Source organism: Gorilla gorilla, chromosome 14, assembly GCF_029281585.2.
Source record: "Gorilla gorilla gorilla isolate KB3781 chromosome 14, NHGRI_mGorGor1-v2.1_pri, whole genome shotgun sequence".
Lineage (NCBI taxonomy): Eukaryota > Metazoa > Chordata > Mammalia > Primates > Hominidae > Gorilla > Gorilla gorilla.
In genome coordinates, this window is record NC_073238.2 from 34,343,675 (window position 1) to 34,367,229 (window position 23,555).

The window sequence follows — 23,555 nt, forward strand, 5'->3', positions numbered from 1 at the left end:
TCTTCTCCCAGATACCTTTTTAGAAAGAAGTAGATTTTACTTTTCCTCAAGTAAATGTTTCCAGGCATAATGAAAAACCAGATAGTTCTTTTGATCTGTGTAAGTTTAAAAGTTTTTAAGAAAAAGAATTTAGTATCATAATGCAATAATAGCTAGAAGGTGTTTGATAAATTGGTAAAGATAATATTTCAAAAGGTCCACTGTTTCCCAAGAGTATCTCTATTAAGACCTGAGCTTTTCTTAAACTGTATTACTTTTTGATTGCACATTTTTTTAACACAGGCTTTGATTTGTTTTCCAAACAAGTAGTGAATGGTGGCAATATTAAATTCTTAATACAAATGCCCTCTAATAGTCTTAACAGTATGATTTATGGGCTTTAAATTAATAATATTAGACTTGTATAATTTTTCTTTATAAACAGCTATATCCATTTTTTAAAAATTTTTTTGAAATTATTTTTAGGAAAATAATATTTAATATTTGAATATTGCCTTAAATATATATTTTTGGTCACCGGAGAATTCCTATGCTTTGCATAGTACCCAGTCACCTTTTATCCCTGCATTCTTTTTTAAAAAAAATTTGTAGTGAATCACTCCATTGTGCTCAGAAAGCTGTATTGAGAAGTCATAAAGGATTTCTGCTTAAAATGTCTGTAAAATACCCCTATCTTTTTCGTATTCATGGTTCTCCCCTGGAAAATTAGGTTTGTTTGGTGAAATAGGGAGCAAATGGATAGGAAAGTTTAAAAAGATGTATATATCAGTCAAAAATGAAAAGTTGAAACTATCCAAGACATGAAAGGGACTGGGTCAGGATAGGCTGAATGACCTTTTGCCAGTTATTGAAAATGAAATTTCTGTTTAGCTGATAGGTTGGATTAAGGTTTTTGAGTCAGAGTTTAGTACCTGGCTGTTACTTAGATTTGTTTGAACCTGTGACTTGTTTTTTTTTTTCCCCTCCCCCTTAGTTTGCTATCCTTGATTTCACAATGACAAGAAAACCACAAAATAGATGATGCAGTATTTTTAAAACCAGAGACTTATGTCCCATTTATTTCATTTTTTATGATGTCTTAATAGTTCTTTTTTGCAAATGGCTAGGGAATGCGGCTTAGAGTGGAGTTGTGTTGGCGTTGGTAAGGAATGATGGTCATTAATGATCTTTTTAAATTGGCCATCATATTTTAGCTGAATTCCAAACACTTTACTAGGAGTTTGCATGAGTGGATGTCAAAGAAACAAAAGTTCACAACCTCCAAAATTTTGATTATGGCATTAAAGTTGGAATTATTAGTATTGAGTTCTCACTTATTGTTTTTTTCATGCTGAAAAAATAGATGCCTATTTTGTTTACATTTGTAAATTGGTATTAATCTTGCCCCTTTTTTCTTTGGGTAGAGGGAAATTATCTAAATTTGTTTTGAACCTTTAAAAGAAGAAGGGAGCTTCAAGTGTTGATTCTATAAAAACCAAGTGTCTAATTGTAGAACGATGAAGTGATTCCATTGTTCAAATTCTTGAGGTGGAATGTGTTTGATTTTATGCCCTTGACCTTCCAAATTATTGTATAAATGGAAATACTACTACTAAGAGTCAGCATAGTACATGTAATGATTTGAATTAATACAGATTTCTGTTTTAAATGTTAAATCGAGAATCTTCTTGTAGCATTTTATTTGTATTGTGTTAGGATATTTATTCTCTGCTCATTTATAGTAACTCATTTTGTCTTTATTGCTTAGTGTACAGGATAAAGCCTAGGTTTTGACTTGGTTGTCTGCCTTTTGAATCCTGTCTGTGCATTTTTAATATTTGACCTTAGTCAAGTCATTTAATCTTTTTAGATCTTAGTTTGCAGTACCCATTTTGCAGGGCTGTTGTGAAGGTTTATAGAGAGTAGATACAATGGGTTTGGCTTTTATTTCAGGTTCTTAGTGAACAAGGTAGTCAGGCTGTAACTCTACTTTTGGTTCCTGCATTGTTCGGAATCAGTGAATAAAGTATTAAGCTTCCATTTCCTTCCTTTATGCTTTGTCTTTTCTTTGAGCATAAATTATAAAAAGGGAAAAAGAAACTGAAAGAAAGAAAAGAAACCCTGGAACAATTCTATGGTTATTTCGAAGAACAGTCTTGCTGGTGAGAATTTAACAAAGGGACTTTTTTATTATTGAGTGAAAATATGATCTTGGTTGATATTAAGTGCTGTTGTTACTGAGATGATCACATAATACCATCAGCAGTATAAAACTTGGATTCACAAGTTTTTGGACAAGAGTTGTGATATTGCATCACTTAGTAGTCATAATTTATACTATAAATCTTCATTTAACATTTATTCAGCAGGAGAAATACCTGACCTGGAGAAAAAAAAAGAGCCTGTGTTCTAACCTTGGGGTATGTTTGTTATGTAAGACCTGTTTGTCAACACAGTCATTTGTTAATATTCCTGACCAGGAATTTTGACATGGCATTTGTAGAATTCCTCTTGAAATACAACGTGAGAAATTTCAAAATCCACAGTGTAAAACTCTAGATTAGAGTAATAAAGGAAAAGCCATGGCCACAGTTACTATGAACTGCAAAATACTTAACAGTTATTACTTTATCAGAATTTCTAAGCTGTTAAGCCAAAGGGTAATTGAAAAAAATAATAATAGTTCATTTCTAGATCAGAAACTTAAATTATGAAAAGAACTGTATTTGAAATTACATCGTTTTTCTGTATTTGAAGATACATCACTTATATTTTCGTTACACTCATTGGTCAAGACGTTAAGAAATAGTGAAAATGGGCAAAATCTAGGGAAATTAGGATCTCTAAAAAACAAAAATCTGTCTCAAGATTATTGATTCACCAAAATAAAGTACATTCTATGAATTTTAATTTGTTGTTCTTGTATCGTTTTTTGGTATTGCAAGTTAAGTTGTGGACCCATTGGGCTGATTGTTTTCCTAGATGTGGGTCAAATTGCTTGTCTTATAGATATTATTGGTTTTCAGAACATTTAAACATTGAGTGTTTTAGAACATAAAGTTCTTGTTATTAAAATTAAATAAATGTATTAAAGCTTTTCAAATTTATATTAAACTGTTGAAAAACTCAAAATTTTCAAGTTAACATCCATAAATTTCCCATCATAAGAGCTTGCTTCAAAATTACCTTTGTCTTGTACAACTAACTTGGGAAATCCGTTCATTACTCATAAATGTTCAATGTAATGATTGTAGGAGACAGTTCTACCAGTATATTATATGGCCCTCAAAATTATTTAAAAACATTAAAATACATTCATTTGGTCTACCAATATATATTTAGTTATCCTACCTTTGTAATGCTGGTCTTTGACTTCTGGTAAGTATAGGATGGACTTTGTCAATTGAGAAATTGCTTCTTTTTTTTTTTTGTTTTCATTTATTGTAGATTTTACTGTTTACAAATGATTTATTAAAGTTCTACTTTTTCTGTATCAGTCACGGTTTTATCACATTTGGCAATAATTACTGATAAACTTCTGGAAATCTTCAAAAATAATTTGCAATATCTGAAACCTTCCTTTTTAAATTAAGGCTGCAAGGTGTGACTGTTGTAAATCTCAAGGAACTCTTAAAGAGCGAGTTCAGTGGCGTGGGGAAATGAAACATTTCTGTGATCAACATTGCTTACTGCGTTTCTACTGTCAACAAAATGAGCCCAACATGACAACTCAGAAAGGACCTGAAAACTTACATTATGGTATGTAATAATTTAGGTGATAACTTGAAAACCCTGTACATCAGTCTTTACGTAGTTTTGAATCCAAAGCACTGATAATGAATAGTTGATTTTGGAGATAGCTTAACAGCAACTTAAATTCCGTAGATTCTCTGGGTCGAAGTACCCTTGTATGTTGTTTTTATAAATGTATTGCTTTTTGTTTTATTGTCTTTTTGAAATTTCATGCTAATTGAGAAAAGGCGTAGTTGAGAGTGAGGAGAAGCTAAACAGTGCTATAACACAAATTTTAAAAAGAATAGACATCTAACTATCGTGTCATCTGCAATTTTAAATGAAAATTATTTTTAGCAAATCGTATTGCTAGGGAGTAGGTTGGGAGGAAGAACAAAAACCCTTTAGAAGCTGTAATTTTTTTAAAAAAAAAAATATCATTTAAGATATAAATCTAAGAATATATAATAGTATTTCCCCGAAAGCAGTGTATACTTTCAGAGGGGATGAAAGGAGAAAAGGATTAATTTCATTTATTTACCTGTATATTTCTATACTTTATACAAATTTGAAATTCTTTCCTTAAAATAGTCTAAAATATTTTCTTTAGTCACATTTTAAATTAGTGAAATTTAATGAGAAATAGGGATTTAGAACATTCTGAAGAAAGAGTATTTGTCTTATTTTAAATTTTTTTGTGTTTTTTAGATCAGGGTTGTCAGACGTCTCGAACCAAAATGACAGTAAGTATTGGTGAAATGGAGTGCTAAATTGTGATTTTTATAATATGGGGTAAAAAATAATTAGGCCAATTTAATGTGATCATAATAGTAATATTTTTGGGTTTTTTTTTTGCTTTACTGAGACGGTGGAGTATTCAGCTGAATTATATTAATACCAGAGACTGTCATGCATGCTAAAGAATATAAAGGAGAATTAATTATAGCCTCTACTCACAATGGGGCGACAGACATAAGTGATATTTGAGTTGATGGATGTTTCCATAATAGATGCATCTTTAAGACAATGGCAATAGTATGTTTGAAATGACTGTATTTGTTCTGAAAGATACGAATAAGCTGACTGTAAACAGTTGAGTAGAAGATTGCCAGATAGGCATGAAAAGTAGGAGAATAATAAAGTACTAAGCACATGTGTATTTGGCAGAACTACTTACTAGAGCCAAGCCTGAAGGGGATCTTTGGTGGAATAATGGAAAATGAGGCTGAAGGAATAGGCTGAGACAGATTATTAATGGCTTTATGCATTTATTTTTCAAGTAGAGATCTGAAGATATATGTTGGTGGCTAGAATTTTTTGAGTTTAACAATTTGGGAAATAGTGTGTCCTGGATTTTTTTTCCTCCAATTTATTTTTCTTTTGGTGTAATACATCAAATTCTACACTTTTGTTAGCATTTTAAGAGTTTTATAGGTTGAAAGTGGCCATTGATGTTACTAATGACTACTAAAGATAAGAGGCAGTGCTTTTGCCACTGCCTGGCCTTGGCATGCTGCATCTTACAGCAGTCACCAGTGGTGGATCCTGCTATTTCTGGCATCCTTATCCAAGGGAAGCTCTTTGGGAGTCATTTATTGGCAATAAAGTCTCTGGGCTAGTTCTTGTTGTGTTACAAAAGAACAGATTAGTGGTTCCTAGCTCTGACTACTCATTAGAATCACCTGGCAACTTTTCAAAACCTTCCAGTGCCTGGGTTCCAACCCAAAAATTCTGTATTTTTAAAAAGTTCTGGCTGGGCATGATGGCTCACGCCTGTAATCCCTACAACAAGGCAAGTGGATCACCTGAGGTCAGAAGTTCGAGACCAGCCTGGCCAACATGGTGAATCTCCATCTCTACTAAAAATACAAAAAATTAGCCGGGCGTGGTGGTGGGCACCTGTAATCCCAGCTACTCAGGAGGCTGAGGCAGGAGAATCGCTTGAACCCAGGAGGCAGAGGTTGCAGTGAGCAAAGATCGCACCACTGCACTCCAGCCTGGGTAATAAGAGTGAAACTCCATCTCCATTAACAACAACAACAAAAAGTTATTTAGGATTCTAATATGTAACCAGACATGAGAATCACTGATATAGATGAAATTGGTATTTTTACATTTATTCTATTCAGTGTTTGTTTTTGATGTTAATAGTTGGACAGAATCCTAGAAAAGTAAGAATACTTTTTCCATACCCCCCCTTAGGGAAATAACATTTTAAAATCAGATAATTTGGAAGTACATAAAGTATTCACTTGAATTATCTGATTTTAATACCAGACACTTTTATCCATGCTGAGGGTATGAAAGATGACTACTCCCTATTTTATATTTATAAGGCAACTATTAGCACGATATTAAATATTTTTCTCCTCCTACAGCACTTGAACCAAACTATATGACAGAGGGATAGAGGGAGCATTATTAATAGGGAAGGATAAGTAAGGCTGCCATTGCAGCTGTTGCCTTTTGTCATATAAAGTCCTCTCCCATCTTTTCTTTGTAAGCTTTTGGAATCTTCTAATTCTCCACCCATAAACTTCAAAGGATAGGAGCTTAGCTGTATAATTTTGGGCAAGTTACTTCACTGTTCTTTTTGTGAGTTTCTTTATTTGTAAAATCAAGATGAATATAGTACCTACCTCATGATGAATACTAAACGTGGTGTAACTGTTTTGTTCCAGACTTCCTAGAGGCAGTATGTATAGTAAAGAACATAAACTTTGACATCAGATGAGTCTTACTTGAATCCTGATTTCAGAACTTTTAGCTCAGTGCCTGTTGCCAGGTTATATCACTTCTGAGCCTCAGTTTCCTCCTATGTAAAATGGGAGTGATAAAAAGTCCTACCTTTTGTGGTGGTAGGAGTATGCAATAAGATTTGGTGCTTTTCATAGTCCCTGGCATCTAGCAAATACTCAACAGATGGTGGCTTTTGTCATTATAATTTTTATTCTTTTGGGTCCTACTTCAGCATACACAAATACTGTGGATACTGCCTATTGACTAAAAAAGTAAAAAACATTCTAAAAAACAAGTTTGGTTCAAGTGTAGATTTTCACCAAGTGGCATAGTTAATTGACATAAAGTAGTATTTGCAGAATGGCAAGAAGTGCAGGACATCTATGACTTTAGATCCTCTCTTCTGGGATTCCAGTTAAGAGCGAACTTTGCTAATGCCTGGTATGTAACAGATACTGTTTGCCAAGTTATTCTTTCCATTATACAATGGTGGAAATTGAGGCATGAGAGATTGAGTGACTTGCCTGACGTCACACAGCAGTAGCTTTAAGTATAGTTGACCCTTGAACAACATGGATTTGAACTGCATTTGTCTACTTCCATGTGGGGTTGTTTTTTTTGTTTTTTTTTTTCCAACCAAACTTGGATGGAAAATAAAGGATTTGCAGGATGCGAATTTGAGAGCATACTTTTCCTATGGGTGAGTTCTATAAAGGCTGACTGTGGGAGTTGTGTATGCAGATTCTGGTATGAGGAGTAGGGGTAGGGGCATTGGTGGATGGTGGTGGTCCTAGAACCAATCCTCCACATATACTGAGAGATAATTGTGCAGTCAGTCCTCATTCATGGATTTCAAATTTGCCTACCCACCAAAATTTATTTGTAACCCCTTAATCGATACTTAAGTGCTTTCACAGGCATTTGTAGATGTGCAGAGTGGTGAAAAATTTGAGTTATCCAATGTGCATGTTCCCAGTTGAAGTAGAACAAAGCAATGCTGTGCCTTTTTGTTTCAGCTCTCATACTGTAAACAAGTGTCCTTTTCTTAGTCTAATTAGTGTCAGGGTGTTTTGTTTTTGTTGTTTGCATTTTTGTGTTTTCTGTTGATGATTTTTGTTTAGAAGGGCCAACAAGTGTGGTGATGAAGTGCTGTCTAGTGTCACTAAGAGCAAGAAAGCTGTGATGTACCTTATGGAGAAAATACTGTTAGAAAAGTTTCATTTAGGCATGAAATTATAATGTTCTTGGTGTAAGTTCAGTATTAATGAATCAACATTATCGTACATCTAGAAAAAGGAAGAGGAAATTTGCCAGTCTACCCGAGTGCTATAGTAACATCTCTAGTTTGTGGTACAGCTAAGGAAAAGATAGAATAATGACTAAACTTACGGATTCATGAGATTATGACCAATTTTTTTTTTTTAAAGCATACTGAACAGCTTTCAGCTCACAACAGGTTAATCGGGGTTAGGAAAATGTTAAAACGTTCTTGGCTATGTGAGAGCTAGCTGGCTTACACATTTTAAGGCAATGTGGTATGAAAAGTGTTGAAGTTGAGGCGAGTTTTGCAGATCAAGATACTATGGAAGAATACCTACGAAGTGTTATACAGGGAAAAGGTTATATGGAAGAGCTACTTTTCAACACTAATGGGACTGGCTTATTTTTACGAGGTCATTGGCATATGAACCTTTGAAATGCCCTTGGCCTTAATTCATCCAAAGAGTGTGCAAGCTTGTTATTGTATACCAATGCCAAGGGCACCTTTAAATGCAAACTCTTGATACACAGAGCTCAAAATTCTTGAGCACTTGCAGGGGAAAACCAGAAACGTGTATCATTTCCATTGGAGGTGGGACAAAAAAGCATGGATGATGCCCAAAATATTCTGGGATTGGTTTCATTGCTTCATCCTAGAAGTTGAACACTATCTTCAGGGTGAAAATTTAGCCTTCAGAGTTTTATTACTGGATAATGCCCCAGTTCATTGCTATGAAGAACTTGGAAGTGCCCATCCCAATGTAGGAGTTCTTTTCATGCCCCCAAATACTAGTCTCTTCTCCAGCCCCTCAGACAGGGCATTTTAAAGGCTTTTACGGTGTACCACATGAGGGAGCTTTGTAACAAGGCTTGTGAGGCTCTCAATGCCGACAAGGAAACCACCATGGATAGACTCCTGGAAGCAGTCACAATATGCATCTTCTTGATTATGGCGACACAACCTGGGGGCAGTATAAAGCAGTCCATTGATAACTGTTGGGAAGATGTTTGATCAGACTGAAAAGGTGTTAAAGAAATTATAAAGAACAATGTTAAAAACATAATGTGCATCACACAGCAAATGAGCATAGAAGGCTTTGGCAACATGAAGGAAGGTGATATCAGAATGGAATTCTGTCTTGGGAAAAATTGTCAATAAAACAGAAAAATGTGGCCCTATGCTTGAGCACAGTCTCAATTTTAAGCGCTACTGAGAACATGCCTTGAGATGCTTAAAGGATCTGAGGTTAAAAGCTAAGCTGCCAAGGCTGACACAATTTTTGGAGCCAGTTTGGGTAAGAAAATCACTGACACTGTCAACAAGGCACAAGAGCCAGTTCTACAACCTTGGTTTTCATGGGGCACATCAAAGGTTGAGAGGTCAGACCACACAGCGCAGTACCTCATCACACATTCTGCAGCTCCGTCCACAGTGAAATTTTATTAATGTTTGTTTTGTTTTTGCTTTGTTCTTGAGACAAAGTCTAACTCTGTCATCCAGGCTAGAGTGCAGTGGCAATATCTTGGCTCATTGCAACCTCCGCCTCCCAGGGTCAAGTGATTCTCCTGCCTCAGCCTCTAGAGTAGCTGGGACTAGAGGTGGGCGCCACCATGTCCGGCTAATTATTTATTTATTTATTTATTTATTTATATTTATTTATTTTTGTATTTTTAGTAGAGATGGAGTTTCACCATGTTGGCCAGGCTGGTTTCGAACTCCTGACCTTAGGTGATCCGCCTGTCCCAGCCTCCCAGAGTTCTGGGATTACACATGTGAGCCAATGCACCCGGCCAGCTTTTGTAAAACTTAGCTTAATTTTTGTTTAATATTTTTTAGGATTTTATTTGCATAAGGGTACAGTAAACAGTATGTGTTCACAGTGTTGTTTACTCTGTGATTACTGTACAATATGTGTGGAGTACTGTACAGTGTGCATGTGCTGTGTGAGTGCTGTACAGTATGCGTGTGCTGCATTATATCTGTACTGTGAGTTGATCTCAGTACCATAGTGTATTACACAAATATTCTCTAATGAAATATTGTTTTATTATTAAAAAATACTGTGTGAAGTATCGTTAACAAAATTATGTATTTATCAGTTGATGAAAACATTGCGACCAGAGGCTCACAGGAACCTAATCTTGTATTTCCCATTGCAGCAGCGGTTCAGTAGTCATTGTTTGGGGCAACCGTACAGAACATAACTATTCCGAATTATGTTCCTACATTTTCTCCATATCGATAGATTATGTGGAGAGTACCTTATTTTTACTCCCTTAGGCTCATATCTTCCACTTATTTCAGATTTTATTTATGTGGGGTTTTGTCTTGTTTGCAATGCAAATAATGCTGCAGTGAACTTAGTGTGAAATATCTGAGAGACTGCATCTGTAGAATAGGTTTCAGAAATTGCCGTTGCTGGGCCGCAGGAAATACACAACTTAAAGTTTGAGGATATCTTTGGTAATTGTTTTCATTTTTCTTTTCAAATTTATAATCGTATTTAAAGCCATTTATCCAGCAGAGGGAGTGAGAGTATCAGAGAGCCATAATAACTGTTGGATCTTCTTTTTCTGAAATAAATTTAAAAGTACCCAAGTATTTTCATAGTTCAGGTTTGCAACCTTGATTTTGTACTTAAAAGTTAGATTGTCTTTTTATATTTTTCTAAAATCATTCTGATGGTATCCTTTGAAGGTGATATAAATCTATAGAATGAATAATTGCTACCACTTTGCTAGTAGTTAGGATAGATTCATATTGATCCTTATAGATTAAGAGTATGGCGAACATAGTGATAATAGCATAATTTGGTTATCCTCTTCTGCTTTTGTGTGTTCCCTTCTTAGGACTGAAAATCCTTCATTGACACCAGGAAGTATTGAAAATTAGACATAAAAATAAAAATGTTTCTCTTTGCTTCTCCATAGGGTTCAGCACCACCCCCTTCTCCAACACCTAACAAAGAGATGAAGAACAAAGCAGTTCTTTGCAAACCTTTAACAATGACAAAAGCTACTTACTGTAAACCTCACATGCAGACCAAATCTTGTCAGACAGGTAACTTAGGACAATGTGACTTACATACTTCCCCATACCTTCATCTCACCTAATGAAATACATGCTTTTCTTGAATGACACCTCCAGGATAGATTCATTTGGTCAATGTGTCATTTTCTGTTGATTTTGCTTACGTAATTTTAGATATTACCTGGAGAATACAGCATCTCATTTTAAATCATTATGATCAATCTCTGATAAAGGCCTAGAATACAAATTATGTCAAAAGTGAAAAAAATACTATCTCGAAAATTTCCTTGGGGATAAGACTACTAAAATTATAATGCTTCCTCTGAGAAAATCATCTCTTTGCATGTGGTTTGTAATGGTAACAGTTCTGTTTCCTTCCTGTCAGAATGAAATGAAATTGTTCAAATATGTATTTTTTATCAAATTTACAGTGTTACCTGTGTATTCTAATTATTTGATTAAATAAGCCTTTGGGGAGGTTGTTGAGGAGAGTATGGTAGGGTATCTGGAACTACATAGTGTTTTTAAAGGATGTTTTCTTTCTTAAAAAAAAAAAAAATCCCTAAATTCTATTTGTATTTTCTGTAAGTTAGAACAGCTGCTGCTTTCTTTTTTGTCCTGTTCTTTTTAAGTTACCTAACTTATAAAAACTGGGAATTTAAAAAAAAAAAGAAAAGGTACTGAGGTAGTTAAATTTTTCTTTATCAAATTATTTTAACATTGAGCACCTGTATATAAGTGTTAGTTAACATTGCTCCTTAAATATGTTTTGTGTTTTTAGATGATACTTGGAAGACAGAATATGTTCCAGTGCCTATCCCTGTGCCTGTGTATATCCCAGTTCCTATGCACATGTACAGTCAGAATATTCCTGTTCCTACTACAGTTCCTGTTCCTGTAAGTCACATTTTAAGTTCTTTCTCATTTTGAGATTTAGCAGACACAGTTGGGAAAACAGTGTACAGTTGACCCTTGAACAACAAGAGTTTGAACTCCATGCATCCACATATGTGGATGATTTTTTTTTTTTCCAATAAATATGGGCGGCCCTCTATATTGGCAGGTTCCACATCCGTGACCAAACACAGACTGAAAATACAGTATTCTGCCTGTAATCCCAGCACTTTGGGAGGCTAAGGTAGGCGTATCTTCAGCCCAGGAGTTCAAGACCAGCCTGGGCAACATGGTGACACCCTGTCTCTACTAAAAATGTAAAAATTAGCCAGGCACAGTGGCATATACCTGTAGTCCCAGCTACTTGGGAGGCTGAGGTAGGAAGATTGCTTGAGCTTGGGAGATGGAGGCTGCAATGAGCCGTGATTGCACCACTGCACTGCAGCCTGGTCTACAGAGCAAGTCCTTATCTCAAAAAAAATAAAAATAAAAAATTATTTGAGGATATGAAATCTGTGTAGAAGGCCGACTGTAGGGGTGTGGAACTTGAGTATGCATAGACTTTGGTATCCATCCACAGGTGGTCCTGGAACCAATCCCCTAGAATACTGAGGATAAGTCTAGTTGCAGTTACTAGTTTAATGAAGCTAATAAAACCATCTTTACCTTTCTTCAACAGTTAACTTAGATTTGGTTGAATCTCTGTTGTCATGATTGATTGCTTTGTGTATAGTATGTATATGTTCATCCTCGAGAGTGACATTTCTCAGATATCTGTGCCTGCTCTGTGCATATTAAGTTTTATATTTGGGTTCATTTTCAAAAGGAATATTTGTGGGCCATGTGCAGTGGCTCACGCCTGTAATCCCAGCACTTTAGGAGGCTGACATGGGCAGATCACCTGAGGTCAGGAGTTCAAGACCAGCCTGGCCAACATGGTGAAACCCCCTCTCTACTAAAAATACAAAATTAGTTGGGCATGGTGGCACATGCCTGTAATCCCAGCTGCTGGGGAGGCTGAGGCAGGAGAATCACTTGAACCCGGGAGGCACAGGTTGCAGTGAACTGAGATAGCGCCATTGCACTCCAGCCTGGGCAACAAGAGTGAAATTCCATCTCAAAAAAAAAAAAAGAAAAATATTTGTGAAGCCATAAGGTTTAGAACTGAAACATAGAATTTCATATAAAATATTATTTTATCCCAAATCACTTGCAGTACTTAGAAGAACACTGTGTCAGGGCTTGGCTATTATAGTCCCCTGGGGGACAGAAATTCTTTTTCTTTAATTTGAATTCTAAAAAGTAGATGCTTGTATTCTAGGCTTTCTTATCACAGTTAACATCTTAGTTTTGTATGTGTTCTTTTCAAAGCTTTTATCCAGTGTGATATTACAAAGTAGATCATGTGTCAGAGTAATTTTTAATTTGGAAAAATACCTTTTAATGTTTAGTAAACCTAACTCAAAATGATTTGGTTAATTAGGTGCCAGTTCCTGTTTTTCTGCCTGCTCCATTGGACAGCAGTGAGAAGATTCCTGCAGCAATTGAGGAGCTAAAAAGCAAGGTTTCTTCAGATGCTCTTGATACAGAGTTGCTTACAATGACGGATATGATGAGTGAAGATGAGGGGAAAACAGAGACAACCAACATCAACAGTGAGCTACACTAAATTATACCTTGCGAATAAGTGTTACCATTGGTTATTTATAAGTATTGTTACAGTACTTTCCAGGGCATATCATTTTGTTTCAACTTATGTGGGGGTGAGGAAAGCATTGTAACAAAAATGTTTTTTATATTAAGAGATCTACACTATATTTAGCCAGGTGCCCTCAGACAGATATCCGAAGCAGGAATTTGGTCTTTGGTCTCTGTTTTAAGCAGGATTTGACTTGTAAAATCAACTCAAAATTATTCTTGTTAATGGAGTAGCGCTGATGCAAAACTATAATAACTTGTAGTAGACTCTAATGATGATCAAAACTCTTATTTTGTAATAGTTATCCCTAGTTGTTTTTTTTTTTTTTTTTTTTTTTTTGAGATGGACTCTTGCTCTGTTGCCCAGGGTGGAGTGTTACAGTAGCATGATCCTGGTTCACTGAGATCTCTGCCTCCTGGGTTCAAGCTATGCTTCTGCCTCAGCCTCCTGAGTAGCTGGAATTACAGGCACGTGCCACCACGCCCAGCCAATTTTTGTATTTTTAGTAGAGACAGGGCTTCACCATGTTGGCCAGGCTGATCTCAAACTCCTGACCTCAGGTGATTCACCTGCCTCCCAAAGTGCTGGTATTACAGGTGTGAGCTACCACACCCAGCCCCTAGTTTTCTTCTATTGCTTATACTAATAAAATAATTTGCATTATCTAAACCAGAGTTTATCTTAACCCCTGTTAGGGCAGTGCTTGCGCTACATGGTATAATGTGATGAGTGTGTTGTGGATGGTTCTAAGTCACTTAGAATATTTATTTTCCACCCTTAACCCTCTCTTGATACCCAAAGTCCTATTTCAACCTTGAGCTAATTCTTACCCTTACCCTAGAGGACAATCAAAATACTATAATTTTCTGTGGATTTAATAATGAGACAGTGTTTTTGAAGCACTATGGTAAGGAGTTGTGAAATCAGTGGGTTGCAACCAGTGTTTTTGTTTAAGAAAAGAAAAAGCTAAGTGGAATAGGGTAAGAGAAATGACAGTGTGAATCCCTCATAGAAAGGGTAAGTATTATTTTGTGAAACCAGTGTGTATACAGATGTCTTTCTGTTCCCCACCATCACCTTGCAGTATGTGCTGGATAAAATGCATTTCTTGCCATGATTACAACACAAAAACACTTGAAAGCAACTGATCGAACCATTAAAAGGCAGTTGTTAATAAGCATATATTGAACAATTTGAGAAACCTGGGTCAAAATTCAAAGAGTATTGAAAACTACAGTTGTCTACCCTCATTAGTTTATTTTTGACAAAAAGTTGCTTTTAGAAATACTTTACTTGTTGAAGTTGTTTTACTATCAAAGCATACCTATTAGCTTTTGAAGGGAGTCTTCCTGTAAAATTTATAGGATTAAAAGTTTTCATGTGCTTGTGACTAATTATAATTATGAGGTTTATAGTGGTTTACATTTTGAGATAGTTATATATATAATATGCCCTTTTCTTTTGTGACATTATACGTATTTTTTTATATTGCATTTAAAATTAAATGACTTGCTTTTGCCAGGTTAAATACAGATACCATTGGGGTTTTCTGTTTTGATTCCTAATGATAATATGGATTGATTTCAGGTGTAATTATTGAAACAGATATAATTGGTTCAGACCTTTTGAAGAACTCTGACCCAGAGACACAGTCCAGCATGCCTGATGTACCATATGAACCAGATTTGGATATCGAAATAGATTTTCCCAGAGGTACTCAAAACCTTTATGACTATGGAATTTAGTTATGGAGTCAACTGTGGTTATGATCATTTACCATTTGATGTTTGTGTCATTGCCTTTTAGCAGTGTTCATATTTTTTATTCTTGTCATTTTTTAAACTCACCTTAACAGTTAACTTCATATTTTGTTGTTGTTTTTTTTAAAAAACCCACCTTAACAGTTAACTTCTGGAATGAGATCACTTGAGTCCAGGAGTTCAAGACCAGCCTGGGCAATGTGGTGAAACACTGTCTCTACTAAAAATATAAAAATTAGCCAGGCATGGTGGTGCATGCCTGTAATCCCAGCTACTTGGGAGGCTGAGGCAGGAGGATTGCTTGAGCCCAGGAGGTAGAGGTTGCAGTGAGCTGAGATTGTGCTACTGCACTCCAGCTTGGGCAGCAGAGTGAGACCCTGTCTTTAAAAAAAAAAAAAAAAAAAAACTTCTAGAAGTAATTCATTATAGAAAGTTTAAAGAAGTGTTTGTGTCCTTTTTAATTTAAAAATATTGTTAGCGTCTGGGTGCGGTGGCTTATGCCTGTAATCCCAGCACTTTGGGAGGCCGAGGTGGGTGGATCACCTGAGGTCAGGAGTTTGAGACCAGCCTGGCCAACGTGGTGAAACCCCGTCTCTACTGAAAATACAAAAATTAGCTGGGCGTGGTGGTGAGTGCCTGTAATCCCAGCTACTGGGGAGGCTGAGGCAGAATTGCTTGAACTCAGGAGGCGGAGGTTGCAGTGAGCCAAGACTGCACCATTGCACTCCAACCTAGGCAACAAGAGCAAAACTCTGTCTCAAAAAAAAAAAAATATATATATATATAATATATAATATATAATATATATAATATAATTTTACATATTATATACATTATAATGTATATTATATATAATATATAAATATAATTTTATGTATAATATATATTTTATATATATTATATATATAGTTAGCTTTTTTTTAAGATCCTTTGAAAATTAAGTTCACCTTCAAAGGAAAAATTATTTTCAGGTCTTTTGTAAAATAAGTGTGCCCCATTTTTCATTATTTTCTTAATCCATGGATGGCTAATGAGCACACTGAGTAGAATGTAAAACATTAGTTTTTGGAAAAAACATTTAGTAGATTGAATCAGATTTGTACCAAGACCATTTAGATCTCGTAATTGGATTTCAGACTATAATAATTTTTCTGGTATCATACATTTTCATGAAAATTTTATGTTGATATTCATTTGATATATGTTTTTAGGAGTTTGAACAGTGTTTGTCAGAATTCACAAACCATGTTAGGTACAATGAGTCATTTACTCCCCAGCCCAGCCCAGATTGTCTCCATGTATGAATGCTGGTTTACATCCTGTGGTTAGTTCTTTGTTGGCTGTGTTTATGTAACCCTGTGCTATTTCATTTAAAATAAAAGTTCTGATTTGGTTGTCAGCTGCTGAGGAGCTTGATATGGAAAACGAATTTTTATTACCACCTGTTTTTGGCGAAGAATATGAGGAACAGCCCAGACCTCGATCTAAAAAAAAGGTACATTCACTTAATAGCCTATATAACAATATTTCTCTATAGGCAAACAAGGATACAGTGTTCTTTTAGTGTGCCTGAGAATATGGGAACATATTTTGTTTTCTAGGTTGGAAAATAATTTTTCTGTTTATATAGAATATAGTAATAATATATTACTGCTATTTATTACTACTATTTATTACTATTTCTATTTGTATAGAAATAGTAATAATTTATTACTATTTCTAGTAATAATAGTAATAATTTATTTCTAGTAATAATTTATTACTATTTCTAAGTAATAAAAATATCTCAGATTTAGTTGATACCTCAACTAAACTTGTATTGATACAAGGTCAAAATAGAAAACAGTTGCTAAAGTAGTAAGTTCAATTATTTGACAAAAATTTAGACTGTTTTCTAGGACGCTGTTTTTTCCATGATTATTTCTGATGAGATGATCAGCGGGGTTGAAGTACACAGTTTATTATTTCTGGTCTCTTTTAGGCATACCAACACACATAGAAAGACATGCTGGACAGTTTGATCATTCAGGTAGACCAAATCTACATGCATTAACAAGTGTAATTGTTATAATATTCTGTCAACTTTCTGTGTTTCTGACTTCCAACATAAAGCAGGTTTTAAAAATACCTTAAGAAAGATAGCTTTCACAAATTGTCCCCAAAAGAAAGAAAAAAAACCTGAAAAGGGAGAGAATACTTGCAGTAGAATGAAGGTGGACTTCTGCTTGACACCAAACACAACAATTAACTCAAAATGAGCCATAGACCTAAATGTAAGAGCTAAAAATATAAAACTCTTAGAAGAAAACATAGGCCTAAATCTTAATGGCCTTGTGTTAGGCAGTTTCTTAGGTAAGATACCAAACGCACAGGGAAGAAAAGGAAAAATAAATAAATAAACTGGACTACATCAAAATTAAAAACTTTTGCATTGCAAACAGTGCCATCAGGAAAGTGAAAAGGGGGCCAGGCACAGTGGCACCTGTAATCCCAGCACTTTGGAAGGCTGAGGCGGGAAGATTGGTGGAGCCCAAGAGTTTGAGACCAGCCTGGGCAACATAGTGAGACCCCTACAAAAACTAAAAAATAAAAACCAGCCAGGCATGGTGGCACGTGCCTGCAGTCCCAGCTACCCGGGAGGAGGATCGAGGCTGCAGTGAGCTATGATCGTGCCACTGCACTCCAGCTTGGGCAACAGAGCAAGACCTCTCCTCAAAACAGAACTCCAGCATGGATGCTTACCTGGCAGGGGAGATACCGTGATTACAGAACTCTAGCATGGGTGACAGAGCAAGGCCCTGTCTTAAAAAAACAAAAATAAAACAATAAAATAAAAAAGTGAAAAGTACTTCTATAAGGTGGAGTTGTTGAAAAGTTCTTCAGTTTCTGTTACAGTAATATTTAGATTATTAGTTTACTGTCTTATATTTATTTTCTCATCATTGGTGACTCTCACCACAGAATTTAATATGATTTTGTTGCACAAAGTGATTTATGTAGAAACATCACATTTCCTGAAATATTAATTGACTGTTGTCAGATTCAGGAATACCAGTCAGTTCAAAGCAAATACCTATATTTCATTTTTTCTTTTCTAATTTCATGACAGATTAAACAAATAACTATATTTTTATGACAGACTAAACAGATAACTATATTTGTAATTACAGATGACCGTTGTACAATGCAGTGGTTGGGCTCTGATCCCCCCTGCACAGTCACAAATTTGTGTATAACTTTTGACTTCCTAAAAGCTAAGTACTAGTAGCCTACTCTTCACTGAGCCCCCCTGCACAGTCAAAAATTCATGTATTACTTTTGACTCCCTAAAAAGCTAACTACTAGTAGCCTACTGTTGACTGGAAGCCTTGCTGATAACAGTTGATTAACACATATTTATATGCTACATACTGTATTTTTATAATAAAGTTAGCTAGAGAAAATGTTATCAAGAGAATCATATGGGAGAGAAAATATATTTACAATTCATTAGGTGGAAATAGATCATCCTCATTGTCTTCAAGTTGAGTAGGCTGAGGAGGAAGAGGAGAGGTTGATCTTGCTGTCTCAGGTGGCGCGATTGGAAGAGGTAGAAGGAGGTTGGAGAGGCAGGCACACAGAAAAACATGTGTCCAAGTGGACCTCTGCAGTTCAAACCATGTTGCTCAAGGGTCAATTGTAATTTGCCTTTGTTGAGAGATGGCTTGTATAAAGTAATGAAATAATGTAGGCTTTAAAAAAGATATTATTATGGTGTTTTTTACTAATAGGGAGCCAAGAGAAAGGCTGTATCAGGATACCAGTCTCATGATGATAGTTCTGACAATTCAGAATGCAGCTTTCCTTTCAAATATACGTATGGCGTAAATGCATGGAAGCACTGGGTCAAAACTAGGCAACTTGATGAAGATCTTCTGGTATTAGATGAGTTAAAATCTTGTAAGTGTTTTAATTTTGTTTCTCCTAAGTCCTATTTAAAATCAAGATTTCTGTTATTGAGTACCTTTAAATTTAAAAAACATAAATGTAACTTAAAATACCTGTAAGAATGCATTTTATTTTACTTCAGAGCTCTTACAAAGAATAACGTCAGAAAGTTTCTTAACCTTAATAAGACACTAAATAATAACAATTTTTTTTATTTTATGTATTTTTAGCCAAATCAGTAAAGTTAAAAGAGGATCTACTCTCTCACACCACAGCTGAGCTTAACTATGGGTTAGCTCATTTTGTCAATGAGATCCGACGGCCAAATGGAGAGAATTATGCACCTGACAGCATCTATTACCTTTGCCTTGGAATACAGGAGGTAAGTAATTTGATGGCTGCTTTCAAGTATAACATTAATAAGAAAAGTTGTGGTAGTTCTTGTTCCTGTAGCATTATGGAACCTTTATTGACTTACCAAGAAACACATCTACAAAGTTGTATGTTTGCCGCCATTTACATATAAATGATAATCAGGATGACATTCTTTCCTTACCCATTGCAGATAAATGAATTCACATTATAAGGCATGATATGTAGCCACATCTGGCTATAGATCCATGCTGATCTGCATGTAAACAGAAAAATGTCATAACTCTGTAAATAGGTCTGTTTCACTGTATGCTTCTGATGTGTTTCTAACTTGTTAAATAGTATAACTACTCATTAATTCTTTGGCTATTTCATAAAAAGAGATTCTTTTTATTCATTCTTTAGGGGTAAAGATAAACTTCATCCACATGTCTATGAATTTGTTTTCTACAGTAAACATGGAGATCAACTTTAAATAATGACCTCTAGTTCTGAACAGATTCCACAGATTTGTGCCCAGAAGTCAGAAAGAATCTCCAACTTCACATTCTATGTATTTTGAAATATGGTAGATGACAGGGGAGATCTCTTCAGAGTTTTGTTTGTAGGCCTAAAAATTCATTTTATTCTGCTAACAGGTGTTAGATAATGAAGTAAATCACTGAAGAAAACTAGAATTGTCTTAATTTGTGTTTTATTTACTTTTTCTTTAGGATAGAAATTTGCTTAAGATTCTGTAAGTGGTGGTGCAGATATATAGTGTGTGGCTATAAATCACTATATTCAAGGACCATCATATATCTTGCAGTAGCAACCTAAAAGATACGTGAATAGGTTTACTTTTTTCTTATTCTCGTTTTATAGGTTTACATGTACTTTGAGCCTCATGCTTAGATGATAATATAGGTCCACCATTCCACAAACCTCTGAAAAGCAGAATTATTTTCATGAAAACACACTCAACAGTAAAACCTAACTTAAAGGATTGTGAAGCTATTGTTGTCTTTATTACTCTTGGTATTAATATTCATCCATAGAACATTAACCATAGAATTTACTATAGAATTGTTAATGTTTCTAAACAAGTACAGAGTGTTTACCCACACCACTCTAGGAATATTAATGTATTATAATTATGTACATGCCCTGTTTCCCCTGTAAAATCCAAACAATGATGAATTCCAAAACATGTGACTCCAGTGGTTCTGGCTGAGGGGTTGAAGACCCATGTGTGTATTTTCCCTCCTCTTCTTTTATTATACCTAGGAGGGAGGGGGAGAGTAGGAGTAGCATTTATACTGTACCAGGTGTAGATGAAATTGTCTTGGTCCTCTGGTTTCAGAACAATTTATTTAAGGAGAACATTTATATTTTAGAAATAATTCTGTTATCTAGATCAATTATTTTTTAAAGTGCTGTAGAGAGCACTAGCGTTGTGCCATATCAACTCAGCAGGAAGACAGAGTTTGAGTTCTAGGCTCCTCTTGTTTTAATTCATTCCTACTTTTGGGGGCTGTGTTTTGGGGTTATGTATGGAATTTCATTTAGAAATTTCATTTCTGGTAGAAACAAGGCTTAAAAACATATTTAGATAATAAAACTTTTAAAATCAATAAAAACAACAAAATAAGGGGTTCTCTGCCTCACTGATCTCTAGTCTACCTAGTTCCTCTCCCTAAGGACGTGCTTTTTGCTCTTTTAGCTATTTCCCCTGGCATTACTTGCAAAATATAACTGATTTTTATATATTCATCAGTTCACTATTCTAGTAGGTGGTCTTGTTTTGTTATTTTTTAAATATATCTTAGAATATATACACAATCATGTCACCTATGAATAAGGACAGTTTTACCTCTTTCTGATCTTTCTTTGCTTTACTACATTGCTTGAAACCTTCCCCCATTTTTCTCTCCTGCCACCCAAACCCTAGTCCTAGTACAGTGTGGAATGGAATTAGTGATAGCAGAAACTCTTGGCTAGTTCCTGATCTTAGAGGAAAGTATTTTGTCTTTGACCATTAAGTACGATGCACCCTTTAGGGTTTTTTTTTTGGTAGCTCCCTGTTACCAAGTTGAGGAACTTTTCTCCATTCTTAGTTGACCGAGGATTTTTTCAACTTTTTATTTTGTTGCTGAGAGTTTTTTTTTTTAAATTATAAATGCTAATTGAATTTTGTCAACTCCTTTTTCTGCATCTATTAAGATACAGATTTTTCTTCTCCTATTAATAATGGTATGAATATAAATTAATTTTCAGACATTAAACCAGCCTAGCATTCTTGGGAGAGACTCCAATCGATAATGTTATCCTTTTTATATATTGCCAGATTAGATGTGCAGATATATTGTTGATGATTTTTGCAGATGTTCATAAGGATAAGTAGTTCAGAGTTTTCTTTTTTTAACGATAATTTATATTTATAAAGAACATTGTTCTATGAACAACAACAACAAAAACTCAGAAAAAAAAAGTGATCAGAGTATTATTTATCACAAATAAGGCAACTAATGCCCTGGTATCTCAAAATCCTTTACAAAAGGAGATAGCTTCATAAGATCTAGTCAAGGGGTTTTTGGTATGTTACTTTTTTTTTCTTTTATGTTACTTTGTTTTTCTTTTCATCTGCTTGCATCTTAAGCATAATTTCTTCAGCTGTAAGACCTCCCACTTGCTTATTCTTTGCTTACTTAACTTTTTGTTTGATGCTGGCCACATGAATTTTAGTTTCAGTAGAAGCTTCCTTAGGTTTCACATCTGGTTTTTCTTTAGATGGAATTAAGTTTTGCTTCTTTGCTCATCTCTTACCGAGGGCTTCTGCTTGTTTAGCCTTTATTGCTTCCATTTGCTGCTACTGCTTCCAATTTGCCTTCGGAAAGTATTCACCACTAGCCAGTTCGTTATCAATCTGACTTCCTGGCTGTGGTGGTGGGAATGGTGTATATTCTTTCTTAACATTTTTTTTTCTTTGGTTCCTTGCATTTATTCATATTTGTATGTTTGAATTGTGGCAAAAATCTCTCCCAACTTTGTGGTTGAAATTTAGAGTCTTTTGCCAACTCTTTTAGTCATTAAGGTTTTAATATTATAAATAGGATGCATATTCTTCATAGTATATAGGACTACTTTTCAAACCTTTTTTTTATTTTTTTGAGATGGAGTCTCGCTCTGTCACCAGGCTGGAGCCCAGTGGCGCGATGTTGGCTCACTGCAACCTCCGCCTCCCGGGTTCAAGCAATTCCTCTGCCTCAGTCCCGAGTAGCTGGGACTACAGGTGCACTCCACCACGCCCGGCTAATTTTTTATATTTTAGTAGAGACGAGGTTTCACCATGTTGGCCAGGATGGTCTTGATTTCCCGACCTCGTGATCCACCCATCTCAGCCTCCCTAAGTGCTGGGATTACATGCGTGAGCCACTGCGCCCAGCCAGTCTCAAACCTCTTTTTTAAGTCACTAAAAGGTCCAGTGGCTGAAACTGTGTTTCCCTGCATCATAATGAAGCAAGTACATTAAGAGTTCTTCAGTGTAGATCCTTTGAGACCAATAAGCCATTGTCTTTTTACAAATCTCTTTATTTCTTACTAAATAACCTATTTTAATGATGTTACATGCAACATCATCTGGAAGAATTCGCACTGCCTGTTCAAATGAAACACTCCTTGCTAACAGTTTTAGATCTCTGGTCCCAATGATCATATATGAATCAAAAATCTTCTGTTTTTTTTTTTGAGAGTCTTGCTCTGTCATCCAGGCTGGAGTGCAGTGGCACCATCTTGGCTCACTGCAGCCTCTGCCTCCGGGTTCAAGCAATTCTCCTGAGGAGGCTGGCATTACAGGTGCCCACCATCATGCCCAGCTAATTTTTTGTATTTTTTAATACAAGTCTTCTTTGTACTACTGTTAACGGAAGGAAAGTCTTGAGTGTTAATTGTCCAGGTTCTTGGCGTTTTGAACAAAGGATTGGACAAAATGCATAAACAACAAAGGAACGAAGCAGCGAAAGCAGAAATTTATTAAAGCAAGAAAGCACTGAATAGGGTGGGAATGGGCCTGAGCAAGTGGCTCTAGGGCTGAGTTACAAAGTCTTCTTGGTTTTAAGTACTCCTTTTGAGGTCCTTATTGGTTATCCCTTATCTGGATGAAGGATTTGGTCTAATACTAGTA

At 35.5% G+C, this 23,555-nt stretch overlaps 1 protein-coding gene across 10 annotated transcripts in view; it reads left to right on the forward strand.

Annotated features, from left to right (window-relative positions):
* ZMYM2 (zinc finger MYM-type containing 2) overlaps nucleotides 1–23,555 on the forward strand; it is a 124,287-nt gene that overhangs the window by 85,590 nt on the left and 15,142 nt on the right. For all 10 annotated transcript variants that reach the window (XM_063697172.1, XM_055360115.2, XM_004054214.5 and 7 more), the window contains 9 exons: nucleotides 3,573–3,738; nucleotides 4,420–4,454; nucleotides 10,642–10,771; nucleotides 11,523–11,638; nucleotides 13,119–13,290; nucleotides 14,922–15,047; nucleotides 16,495–16,589; nucleotides 18,865–19,033; nucleotides 19,252–19,403. In XM_063697172.1, coding sequence (XP_063553242.1) covers nucleotides 3,573–3,738; nucleotides 4,420–4,454; nucleotides 10,642–10,771; nucleotides 11,523–11,638; nucleotides 13,119–13,290; nucleotides 14,922–15,047; nucleotides 16,495–16,589; nucleotides 18,865–19,033; nucleotides 19,252–19,403 — 1,161 coding nt within the window. The remainder of the gene's footprint in view (nucleotides 1–3,572; nucleotides 3,739–4,419; nucleotides 4,455–10,641; nucleotides 10,772–11,522; nucleotides 11,639–13,118; nucleotides 13,291–14,921; nucleotides 15,048–16,494; nucleotides 16,590–18,864; nucleotides 19,034–19,251; nucleotides 19,404–23,555) is intronic.